Here is a 13748-nt window from a genome sequence, read left to right on the forward strand (position 1 = left end):
CACAGTGCTAGGCCTCAGTGGCTAACGAGAAAGGATCAAATAAAGAAGGAATGTGTGAATGTGTAATTATGGTCTTTGTCTCATGGTCCTTTCTTAAGTATAGCATGTTCATTTTCAGGACAAATTTGCTCCAAAAATTTGCCTTTTACCTTTCACATCTCAACTCCTTCAGCATGTTTCTCTGGTCCTGAGTCCTTGTCCTCTCTCCTTTTCTTTCCAAAGACTTGCTTCCTTTAAGACATCTCTTTCAGTTTTATTCTTTATTCTGGTAAGTTTTAGTTTGTTTTAGATGGCAGCAGTATTGATAACTGCACATAAAATTGATAGTAAATAGTATTTATATTTACTATATGGTTTATGGATTTAAGGAATTAATTTGAAACAGCAGTTCTGTTTGAAAGAGGATTTCTAAATGAAAGGGTATATAACAAATAAAAGTTTTGTTCTGCTACTCCATTTTTAAACAAATAATTGTTTTATTGTTGAAATTCCCTCCTTTCATCTTTGGCCAGATATAACAAGTGACTGTTAGGTTATTTCCTACTTTGTCTTTAGTGTGCAATAGTTTTCAATTAAAAAAAAAAACAGACTATTGTTAGGTCTGCTGCTCTTTAATGAATCATTGGATTGGAAAATAACTCATTATACCATCAGGCAGAGATACTTTCCTTTATTTGCATGTAGATAGTGAAGATGAATAATTTATCAAATGTTATTAGTGCAGGCTGCATATTACTGGAGTCGCAGCAGGATATAATGAAATTTGTCTCATGCAAGTATGAAAATAGCATGCCTTTGCATAGTCATTACTGAATTCTTGGCATCTCTTGAAGAACTATTATGTTAGCATGCCAGTCTTGCTCACCTCTTCATTAACTGGGCTTTTGATTGGAGAGTTTAACTTATCTTGAAAATCTGTGGAATCCAACATGCCAAATGCTTGCTTGACTTTAGCGTGTTTCCATATCAGAGCATACATTTTCAGAACGAATAAAGTACTAAATGTTTCTTATTAAAGTGAGTAGTGCAAAGAGGCTATGACTGATGGTGTTATTACTTTTGGTTGTGAAAAGTTGTACCGGAGATATTTAAGCAATAAAGCTTTCTGAAATGACAGGCAATGAAACATGTATATAACTACTTAGAATCTTAGAGCTGTACTAATTATGTATTTGAAGTTATTTTAATGATTGCTTTTTAAAAGTTGCATTTAATATGCTTCTGTCATGATGGCATGAGGAGGTCAACAAACCTTCTCAAAAGCAATGCTAAAGCTGCACAAGCAGTCAAAAGCAAATCATGTCAGTACTCTGGAAATCAACTAAAAGCATTCAACAAACTGAAAAGTGTTTATTCATGAAAGAACTGAACTTTGGATAAAAACAGTGTAAGTCTGTGGTATTAATGCTGGGGCTGCTCCATTTTCCCTCCTCTATTTGGTGAGTAAGGTTGCAACTAGGGCAAAACAGGCCATGAAAGCCAGCAGCTTCTTTGCTGCTCCCAAGACAGCTCAGTGGATTTGGAGAACTGTCAGGTTCAGTGGAGATTTTGATGGCAAGCAGTAGGGAAGGTCTGTGGCTCTACTGGACTGAAGTTACTGACCTGTTTGGTGCAAGCAATGGACAGACGGACTAGCCAGGGTTTTAGCAGGGAATTCTGGGAGCTGAGCTAGCGCTATGAGGCTTGTGAAACTCTCCACATACCTTCAGTTAACCAGAAGTTGTTTCTTCTGCACATGCAGCAGAAACTGGAATGGGCTTTGTAAGAAATACTGAAAGTTTGTCAGGCAGAAAAGAAGAGGCACTGAATGATAACTTGGATTCCAAGGAGCAGTGAAAAATGCTAGAAATGGTATTTATATGAGTAAACATATTTTTCACATTTTCATTATTAAAAAACAACATAGGCCAGGTGCAGTGACTCATACTTTTAATTCTAGTATTTTGGGAGGCCAAGGTGGGAGTATCACCTAATCCCAGGAGTTTGAGACCAGCTTGGGCAACATGGCAAGACCTCATCTCTATAAAAAAAATTTAAAAAGTAACTGGACGTGGTGGCGCACACCTATAGTCTCAGCTCCTCAGGAGGCTGAGATGGAAGGATTGCTTGAGCCCAGGAAGTCGAGGCTGCAGTGAGCCATGATTGTGCCACTGCACTCCGGCCTGGGCGACAGAGTGAGACCCTGTCTCATAGAAAACAAAACGGAAAAAAACATACAATTACGTAAAAAACAATAATTATAGCACCATATTTTTAGCTTTACATGAGTCTCCCCTTAACCATGAGAGATACATTCCAAGATCCCCAGTGGATGCCTGCAACTATGGAGAGTACCAAACCCTGTATGTACCATGTTTTTTCCTGTACATACATCCATACCTATGATAAGGTTTCATTCATAAACTAGGCACAGTAAGAGATTGACAACATTAGTGAGAAAATAGAATAATTATTACAATACACTGTAATAAAAGTTATGTGAATGTGGGGTGTCTCTCTCTTCCTGTCGCAAAATACCTTATTATACTGTACTGTGGGTAACTGAATCTGTGGAAAGCAAAACCACAGATAAGTGGTGCTACTGTATATAACTGTATATGTTAATATGTGTGCCAATAGCACAAAAGAGGAAGAAGGAAAATAAATACCATCAGGACAGTTGAATATTCATATTAAAAAAAGAGCTTAGGCCTTCACTGTACATAAAAATAAAGTGAATTCTAGACATAAATGTAAGAACAGAAACAATAAAACGTGGAAGAAAACACAGGAGAAATCTCTGTGCCCTTAATATAGCTAAAGAGTTCTTAGATGTGACACCAAAAGCATGAGCCATAAAAGAAAAAACTGGATAAATTGAACTTCATTAAATTGAAAAAACATTTACTTTTCAAGGCACACCATTGTGAAAGTGAAAATATAAGCCACAGACTGAGAGAAAATATTTATAAATCATATATCTGATAAAGGTCTTATAACCATAATATGTAAATAATTCTTACAACTCAGTAAGACAAATACTCTAATTAAAATACTGGGAAAATACTGGAGTAGACATTTATATTAGTTGGGACCAATGGGTGTATGTATGGAAAGAGACGTAGTGTAAGGAATTGGCACATGCAACCATGGAGCCTGAGAAGTCCCAAGATCTGCGTTCAGCAAGCTGGAAACCTCAGAGAGCTGATGTGTATGTAGTTCCAGTCTGAGTTCAAAGGCCTAAGAAACAGGAGAGCCAATGGTGTTAAGTTACAGTCCACAGGCTGGCACACTTGAGACCCAAGAAGAGCCAATATTTCAGTGTGAGTCTGAAAGCCGAAATGGACCTATGTTCTGGCTCGTACGGTCAGTCAGGAGGAGCTCACTTTTAGCCTTTTTTTTTAAATTGAGACTTTTGTTTAATTGGACGAGGCTCATCCATACTGGGAAAACAATTTGCTTCACCCAGTGTACCAATTCAAATGTTATCTCATCTAGAAACACCCTCACAGAGACATTCAGAATAATATCAAAATATCTGTGTACCCTGTGGCGCAGTCAAGTTGACATATAAAATTAATCGTCATAACATTCTACTGAATAAGAAATACATTTGGCTGATAATCACATGAGAAGGTACTCAACATCATTCCTCACTATGGAAATGCGTATTCAAACCACAGTCATATACCACTACACACCCATTAGAATGGCTGTTATCATAAGAAGCCATAGTACTAAGTATTGGCAAGGATATGAAGAAACTCAAAACCTCATACATTGCTGATGGGAACATAAAATGGTATGACTGCTTTCGTAAGCAGTTGTTTCTTAAAATGTTAAATATAAATTTACCACATGATCCACCAGTTCTACTCCTAGGAATATATCCAAGGGAAATAAAACATATGTCCATACAAAAACTTGTATGTGAATGTTCACAGAAGCATTTTTATGGTAGCTGTTAATTGGAAGCAATTCAAATGTCAATCAGCTGGTCAATGGATTGACAAAATTCCCTATATTTGGTATGTGAATAGAGATAGACTCTGATAAGCTCAATTTTAGAACACTTACATCACCCCCCAAATTCTTATTTTGGGGTGATGTTCCATTCAGTTGTTCAGTTTTAGAACATTGACTTCCTGTGTTCTAAAATTGAGTTATTGTGATGATTATAAAACTTTTTTTCTTTGAGACGGAGTCTCGCTGTGTCACCCAGGTTGTAGTGCAGTGGCGTGATCTTGGCTCACTGCAACCTCTGCTGCCCAGGTTCAAGTGATTCTCTTGTCTCACTCTCTCGAGTAGTTGGGTTTACAGGTGCACACCACCACACCCAGCTAATTTTTGTATTTTTAGTAGAGATGAGGTTTCACCATGCTGGTTGGGCTGGTCTGCCTGCCTTGGCCTCCCAAAGTGCTGGGATTACAGGTGTGAGCAACCATGCCTGGCCAAAACTTTATAAATGTATTTAAAATCATTGACTCTTACTCTCATAGTGTGTGAATTTTATAGGCTATGGGATATACCTCAGTAAAGTTATAAAAACAATAGGTCTAGGCCGTGTGCGATGGCTCATGCCTGTAATCCCAGCACTTTGGGAGGCTGAGACAGGAGGACTGCTTGAGCCCAGGAGTTTGAAATCAGCCTAGGCAATATAGTGAGACCCTGTCTCTTAAAAAACCTAAACTAAAAAAAAAAAAAAAAAAGACAAAATGCAATATGTCCATATAGAAAGAAAAAATGACAAAGTAAATATGGTAAAATAATAATTGAATCTGAAGGGTATGGGATTTTTTTGTATTGTATTCTTCCACTTTTTCTACAAGTGTGAAATTATATCAAAATTAAAAAATTACAAATGTTTTAATGGCTCTTAATAGTGATCTGATTTCCTTTTGTGATAGTGTGTAAAAATAAGTTTAAAATGTTTGTTTGTTTAAAAAAAATCCAGCCCTAAAGTATAATTTTATCTCAGCTTTTTGTTTATTTACTTGTTTGATTTGTTGTTTGCTTTGAGCAGATACTTGGTTTTGCTTTTTTTTAATTACTCATTTTTTCTGCAATGTAATGGCAGGCAGGCCTAGTGCCCAAGGAAACCCTTCCTGCTGCACATGCATATTTGGCATATGCTAGAGAGTATTTATACCTGTAGAAATGATATTTTGAGGGTATTCTGTTTCTCATCTGTGCAAATATAAGCAAAGCAAGTAGGCCCTGAATACAGCTGTTTTTCTTGTTTTTTTTCTTTTCTTTTCTTTTTTTTTTTTGAGATGGAGTCTCACTCTGTCACCTAGGCTGGAGTGCAGTGGTGCCATCTGGGCTCACTGCAAACTCCGCCTCCCGGGCTCGAGCTATTCTCCTGCCTCAGCCTCCTGAGTAGCTGGGATTACAGGCGCCCACCACCACACCCGGCTTATTTTTGTATTTTTAATAGAGATGGAGTTTCACCATGTTGATCAGGCTGGTCTCAAACTCCTGACCTCAGGTGATCCACCCACCTTGGCCTCCCAAAGTGCTGGGATTACAGGTGTGAGCCACTGCACCTGGCCACTGTTTTTCCTTTTGACAGTATTTCTGAAGTTTAAATGATCACACTTCACTCTTCTATGTTGTTTCCCCTGCTCCCGAAAAGAAGTTAAATGAACACATTTGTTGAAAGCGTTAAGTTACAGTGAAGTGTGTAACTCTTGCTAATGTATATTTATGTGCTTGATTTGAAGGTCACTCTGTGAGACTGCTGGGTCAGAAAAAGGATAATGGAAGGCGGCTTGGGGGAGCACGATTGGATTTGCCGAAGATTAGGAAGAATCCACTGATAGAAATCATTTCCATCAATACCGGGTAAGCATCTCTCCAATTTGCTCATAAAATATTCAATATATTTCATGAATTCAGTTTTTTTTTCTTGGACATGTGACATAGAAAAGTAGCTGAACATTTTCTTGGGAAAGAAAAATTACAAAATGTGCTCAAATACAGTTTCTTCTGAAATGTTTCCTGTATGTAAACTACACTTATATTTGCAGCAGGCTTTTATAACTTTAATATTATTCCCATTTTTGGTAATAAACATGGATTTCATTTCCCAGCTATGCCCTTTTTTAAAATCTTTGAAAAAAGTAGCACTTTATTTTGTGGAATGATTAAGACACTTGTCATATTCGACTGTTTTTTCCAGTAAAGGTATGGTAAATGTTGCCCAAGATACTAACCACGTTTTCATTATTCACTATTTGAAATGCATATTTTAAAATGTTATTATTCTGAGCTTTAAACTTAAAAGAAGCATCATGACAGAATATTAAGTACTCTTTTAATTTCCACACCTTGATTTAAAGTCCTTGATTATAACTCTTGGTATACTCATTTATACTTTGTTTCATATGCATTTATTGAATTTTTGCATTCTTTAAATTATGAGTCCATCAGAAAAAGAAACATTTTCTGAAAATTTGATGAGATGAAGGGCTTCTGTTTCTTAAATCACAGGGAGCACCTAATTACGCGTACAACCACATCTCATTCCCCACAGATTTAAGCTGTTCTGCCCCTTTTGCTTCATCCTCCTTCCCTTTTATTTGAAATTGTTTTCGTTCTGTTCTGCTCTTTCTTCATGCTCCTTCTCACTGAGAACCGGTGAACAGCTTCCTTGTCCACCATCTGCCTGTTTCTCTGAATCCAATGGCTTTACTTCCTCCAGGACAGTGGCGGTTGTGTTGTCAGTAGCCCTCTTTTCTGTAGTCTCACCACTTTCTGGTTTATCCTCCACACTGCTGTCAAAGACTAGAGAAGGTTGACCAAAGTCATTCGGTTTTTCCCAAAAAACCCCATGGAGTGGCATTCAGTGACTTGGTGAATTTGTTGTAGACCAGCATCTGGCCTTCAGCGTTGAAGATTCAGAAACCCAAACTTATCAAGCTCAGAAACTAGTAATTAAAGCAGAATTTAACAGTGAGAAGTACAGTTGTCGCTTGACTGGAGTACCTCACATATTCATTCTGTCTGTCTAGCCTGAGCCGAATTATAAATGCAAGGCTGTTTGCTTTCCCCTTCCTCAGTTCTTTTTTCCCCTTCATTCAAACATTATAATACTTTCCCGCAACTCCTGATTATCCTATTTAAAATTGCAAACTTTCTAACATTCCTTCTCTTTTTCACAGTTGCTTTGTTTTCCTCTGTAACTTTAATTGGCATTGAAATATATAAATGGTCATTTATTTGTATTTTAATTGTCTCTCCTCACTGGCATATACGCTCCATGGGGGCAGGGCCTTTTTGATTGTGTTATTTACCACTCTATCCCCAGTGAGTAGAAAATTATACACAGTAGGGATTTAATGCATATTTATTTATTGACTGAATGAATGAATGATTAAGTTTTAAAATTTGACAGTTTAGTGGGACTATGCTAAATTATCATCATGGTACAGATTGCCTTGCAAATTGGACAATAATATTTGGAGTTTGCTGGCTAATCACACTTTCTCCTGAAAAATGCAGATTTTTTTTTCTTTTTTTTGAGATGGAGTCTCCCTCTGTCACCTAGGCTGGAGTGCAATGGCGTGATCTTGGCTCACTGCAACCTCCGCCTCCGGGTTCAAGTGATTCTCCTGTCTCAGCCTCCCGAGTAACTGGGATTACAGGTACACGCCACCATGCCCGGATAATTTTTTCTAGTTTAGTAGAGATGGAGTTTCACTGTGTTGCCCGTGCTAGTCTCAGACTCCTGAACTCAGGCAATCCACTTGCTTGGCCTTCCAAAATGTTGGGATTACAGGCATGAGCCACTGCACCCAGCTGAAAAATGCCGGTTTTGTGTGTGTGTTTATGCGGGGCTTTTGGCTAGACACATGCCTTTAAAACATTAGTATTTCAGGGTCTGTCAAACTCTGTTAGATTAGGATCCATTAGGTCTCTGCATGGTAACTTTCCAGGTACGTATTTGGCCTACTGAGTGTCTGTTTTTAACTGTTTATTTTTCTAGTCTCTATGTTCTTCTTCATTTTGTCACTCCCTACTTCACACCCCAGTATTCAGTCTTCCTGAACTACTTGAAATTCTCAAAACTCCAGATTCTTCTCTGTCTTGACTGCAGGCCTCCCTGTAGGTTGAAGGGTTTTCCTGGCATGTCTGTCCTTCCCCGTTCACCTCATGGGTGAGCCTCCTGCACTCAACTGTGTGCTCATTTCTTGGGTTGTCTGCTTGTTTCTCCCTCCGCAACCAGGCTAAATCTATCCCTCACTCTAATTTGTGTCCACAACATTCCCTATGTATCCTGATTATGGCACTTTACACACTGTGTCATTTGTATCTTCCACTACAATGTAAGCTCCTTGGGGGCTGAACGTATTTCAATTGTCATTACATTATTATCTTTGAGTTCAGTGTTTAGTACAAAGTGAGTACAGTTGTCCCTCGGTATCTGTAGGGGATTAGTTCCAGGACCTCCTCAGATACAACATCTATGCATACTCAAGTACCTCATATAAAATGGTGTAGTATTGGCCGGGCGTGGTGGCTCACGCCTGTAATCCCAGCACTTTGGGAGGCCAAGGTGGATGGATCATGAGGGCAGGAGATTGAGACCATCCTGGCCAACAAGGTGAAACCCCGACTCTACTAAAAATACAAAAATTAGCTGGGCGTGGCGGCGTGTGCCTGTAATCCTAGCTACTCGGGAAGCTGAGGCAGGGGAATCACTTGAACCTGGGTGGCAGAGGTTGCAGTGAGCCGAGATCATGCCACTAAACTCCAGCCTGGAGATAGAGCTAGACTCCGTCTTAAAAAAAAAAAAAAGTGTAGTATTTGCATATAACCCACTTACGTTTTCCCATATACTTTAAATCATCTCTAGGTTACTAATAATACCTGATACAATAGAAATGCTACCTAAATAGTTGTTATACTGTATTTTAAAAATTTGGCTTCTTTTAATTATTGCATTATTTTTAAGTGTTTTTTTTCTTCCAGATATTTTATTTCTTTTTTTTTTTTTTTTTGAGACAGAGTCTCACTCTGTCACCCAGGCTGGAGTGCAGTGGCACGATCTCGGCTCACTGCAACCTCTGCCCTCCTGGGTTCAAGTGATTCTTCTGCCTCAGCCTCCCGAGTAGCTGGGACTATAGGCGTGTGCCACCACACCCAGCTAGCTTTTGTATTTTTAGTAAAGACGGGGTTTCACCATATTGGCCAGGCTGGTCTTGAACTCCTGACCTTGTGATCCACGCACCTCGGCCTCCCAAAGTGCTGGGATTATAGGCATGAGCCACTGCACCTGGCCCCAGATATTTTCAATCCATGATTGGTTCAATCTGTAGATATGGCACACACATGGATACAGAGGGCTGCCTGCACTCAATAAATATTTGTTGAGTAAATGTTTTATAAGTTATGAGTTCTTGTTGCTGTACATTAATTAAAAATTAATCTTAAAAATATTTAAAAATTTTTTAATGTTTACAATTTTAAATTTTAAAAATTTGCTTTAGGTAACCATTTTCAATAGCCTTTAGGTAAAATTTTTTATGTATATTATTTGAATTTTCCCTCTTGTAGACTTAATGTTTTCTTCAAATGGGCCTGCACTTTAAAAGATTGAAAGCTCACTGGATTTGGCATCACTCTCATCCTCTTGTATCCTTCACATTAGAGTAGAGTGTTGATCCTCGGTACATTAGCAAATAATGCTTTTGATATTACGAAAATTTAATCCATATTGTCCCAGAATGAGAAATGGGTTTCTAATTTTCTCAGACTGCTAATCATCTTCCTGAATCAGTTGCAGCCTTATCACTTGCTCTCACATGAAAGCATTCCCATACGTATTTGTCCACACTATCATTCTATAACATATTAGCTTGGATTTCTTTTTCTTTTTTTTTTTTTTTTTTGAGATGGAGTCTTGCTCTGTCGCCCAGGCTGGAGTGCAGTGGCACGATCTTGGCTCACTGCAACCTCCGCCTCCTGGGTTCAATTGATTCTTCTGCCTCAGCCTCCCGAGTAGCTGGGACTACAGGCACACGCCACCACACCCGGCTAATTTTTGTATTTTTAGTAGAGATGGGGTTTCACTATATTGGCCAGGCTGGTCTCGAACTCCTGACCTTGTGATCCACCCACCTCAGCCTCCCAAAGTGCTGGGATTACAGGTGTGAGCCACTATGCCCAGCCAGATTTCATTTTTTTCATGCTGGTGGAGCTCATTGCTTTTTTTCACTTACTTTTAAATGTTTTAAAATGATTATACTCATAATTATTTTTCAGTAGAAAATGAGCCTTCTCAGTAAAATCCTAACACTTTTCAAAATTTTATTGCTTCCACATTAAATATGTAGATCTGACTTTCCATAAATTTTTCATTTTTCATTTAGGAAAATTCATTCATTTCATTTAGGAAATTTCATTTCATTTAGGAAAATTCATTTGTAGCAACTTTTATTATATACTGAAGTTACTATTAGAACCATTAGACTTTGCAAAGTTGTTATGCCTTGTTATATTTCTAGCTTAAAATATAAAAGTATGGCTAGGTGCAGTGGATCATGCCTGTAATCCCAGCACTTTGGGAGGCCAAGGCAGGTGGATCACCTGAGGTCAGTAGTTTGAAACCAGCCTGGCCAACATGCTGAAACCCTGCCTCTACTAAAAATACAAAAATTAGCTGGATGTGGTGGTTGGTGCGTGCCTGTAATCCCAGCTACTCGGGAGGCTGAGGCAGGAGAATTGCTTGAACCCAGGGAGTGGAGGTTGCAGTGAGCTGAGATCACACCACTGCATTCCAGCCTGGGCGACAGAGTGAGATTTCATCTCTAAATAAATAAAATAAAACAAAACATAAAAGTACATCAGTTGCTTTAGCCAAGGAAGAAGTTGAAAATTTCAGATTGTATAAATTTTGGATGGGCACAGAAGGATACGGTGTTTGTGGATATTTATGTAGAATTTTTTAAAAAGTCAACCAAATGTAATGGTCAGTATCATAGGGAGTCAACATGTGCATGAATGGAAGAAATAAGCTAAGGTTGAAAAGCTGTTTTTGTCAGGTCTCCCATTTGTGTGACTCCCTTATTTTTTTCTTTTCTTTTTTTTGAGATGGAGTCTCGCTCTGTCACCCAGGCTGGAGTGCAGTGGCACGATCTCAGCTCACTGCAAGCTCCGCCTCCCGGGTTCAAGCGATTCTCCTGCCTCAGCCTCCTGAGTAGCTGGGACTTCAGGCGCCCGCCACCACGCCCGGCTAATTTTTTGTATTTTTAGTGGAGACGAGGTTTCACCATATTAACCAGGATGGTCTCGATCTCCTGACCTCATGATCTGCCTGCCTCGGCCTCCCAATGTGCTGGAATTACAGGTGAGCCACTGCGTCCGGCCTTGACTCCCTTATTTTTTCTAGCAGTGGGAATACAGTGTGGAGACGGGTAGGAGGTAGTGTAGGGGACAAAAGTAAAAAAATTGGAAATTGTGGCATAAAGGACATCTGTGCTTTATTTTACCTTCTCTGACCCTATGAAAGTCATCCTTTTTGACAGTTCCTTGGCAATTTTTATCTTCCAAAGCCAAGAGTTAGATGCTGCTTAACAGTTCTTATATAAATTATATCATTTTTAAGATACTCCTATCAGATTATCCTTAGCTTGAAGGTTTGAAATCCTCCCTCAGGCAAAACACATCTTAGAAATTACTGTCTGACCCTGTGATATTTTACTGATACTTCATCTTTTAAAATTTATCTTGTCTTTCTTGTTATTTGCCATCAGACAGACATATGGTGGTAACTGAGAACCTTTAAGGGGAATATAATTTTCTTTGAGCTTATATTCTTGAATTTATTATCATTTTAAAAAGCATTTTTTTCCCCCCTGTAACACTCTGGCTTTGGGAAAACTAACTCAGATTTTTACACTTTATGTCTGTAATGTACAAAATTTATCAGTTTCTATTCCAGTTCTGGATACGTAGGCTATCTACAAATATTTGAATGGATATTTCAAACTCATTATTTCATTATAACCTGACAACTCAGCTGTCAGATTATAATGAAAGCAAGTCCTAGTCCACAGTCTCCAACAAGAATTTATTAAGCAAGCTGGCACTGTCCAGCTGTTCTTGTAACGTTGGTGGAGTCCTCGTTGTCTCTCTTTTTGGGTGGTGGAATCAAACCTTGTATGAAAGGTTCACTTGAGCCACATGAAGCAACATACTGTCTCACTATAGATAATACATCCTCAGGCAACCAGAATTCCTTACCTAGTGTCTGGAGTGAGAGTGTGTCAGGGACCAAGCCAGAATCATATCTTTAATGGTCTAGGCCAGTACTAACCAAACTGTGTTCTGTGAACCAGTTAACTACAGATTGTTGGTCTGTGATGAGTACACAAATAGAGACTTTTAAGGCAGTTTGATGTCACTGCAGCGAGTTATAATTCATTTTCACTGTATTTTACCCAGATACTGGTTTATAAGAGGCTGGAAGTAAAAATCCTGCTCTGTCACTATATATAGTTTGAGAAACACTGATTTAGGCTAGTGTGTGTTGTAAGATTCTTTACTCTGTTTTGGAAAATATTTTACCCAATCTACTTATCTTAAGTGTCCCTTCTTTAACTGAGACCCTATTTCGACTGTCTTTTATGCTATTAACTACTTGTAATTAGTAGTTGACCAGTACTTTCAAAAATGGAAACTTATTATTTACATGCTAATTAGCAAAGCTTCTGGTATTGACTAAAGATAAAAGATAGCTTAAACATACAGAGCAATCTCCTCTGGAAGGTGGCCTGATTAAATACTAGCTAAGAGTGTGACTGTGCCTAACAGTTGTAGCTTACATCAAGTCACACAATTTATATGATGTTCACTACATTATATTCTTTCAAAAGTAAATTTATAGTTTTCCTAACATGGCTCTCATGAAACTTAAAATCTAGGTATTATAACTGCTATATTTGCACACCGTAGGGTGAGTACAGAGCTGTGGTTATTATTCGTGTTCTTCTGTAAGCTTTATGGGTGGCAGGAACCTTAATCTTTGTCATGAGCCTAGAATGTGACACCAGCCTATTCTGGAGAAGGTAGTAGAATCTATAATACATTGGAAGGAGCTCTGCACTTGGAGTTTGTAGTCATAGACACTTTATTTTCTAGCTGAATGACTTGAATAAATTAGGTGAGATCTTAGAGATGATGTCTTTTCTGGCATGGGTATAGTGCTACCTACTGAATGTATAGCTTAGCACATTAATACATATTTTCTTTCAAATCTTGATGCTGCTGTATCTTCTACTCTACCGTCATTCTCTGAGACCCCTTCTACCCTTGATTTCTTTTTATTCTTTCTATTATTTAGGTAAGAAATTTGCTGGGACTAGAATGTGAGGTTACGACTTTATGCTGTTCAATGTTGGTTCTTCAATTTCCTATTTCACCTGTTCAGTTTTAAGTGAATGTTTGACAAACAAAAAAAGTTCATCTTAGTCTCTCCTGTAGCTTTCAGCACAGTGTCTTTCTCACAGTATTCACTCCATAAATGTTTGTTAAGTATTTCAGTTGACAGCAGTGTTTCTTAAATGCAGAAAAAATTTTCTGGCTAACCTGGAATATAGTTCGAATTGCTTCTCTTACTATAGATGATTGTTTTGTAGAAAAGAGAATATGATAGTTTGGACTATGAATGAAGTGAAAGTTATATGAAACAATTAAATGTGTGAAATTGAGGCATTTATGGCAATTGTGAACTGCGTTTTTACTCTTTTGTCCACAAACCAGTTGTC

The 13748-nt window shown here is 38.3% G+C and overlaps 1 protein-coding gene across 3 annotated transcripts in view; it reads left to right on the forward strand.

Annotated features, from left to right (window-relative positions):
• Positions 1–13748, forward strand: part of CDKAL1 (CDK5 regulatory subunit associated protein 1 like 1) — a 704387-nt gene that overhangs the window by 246864 nt on the left and 443775 nt on the right. For all 3 annotated transcript variants that reach the window (XM_003823187.6, XM_034961532.3, XM_034961530.3), the window contains exon 8: positions 5703–5823. In XM_003823187.6, coding sequence (XP_003823235.1) covers positions 5703–5823 — 121 coding nt within the window. The remainder of the gene's footprint in view (positions 1–5702; positions 5824–13748) is intronic.

This window comes from Pan paniscus, chromosome 5, assembly GCF_029289425.2.
Source record: "Pan paniscus chromosome 5, NHGRI_mPanPan1-v2.0_pri, whole genome shotgun sequence".
NCBI classification, from domain to species: Eukaryota; Metazoa; Chordata; class Mammalia; order Primates; family Hominidae; genus Pan; species Pan paniscus.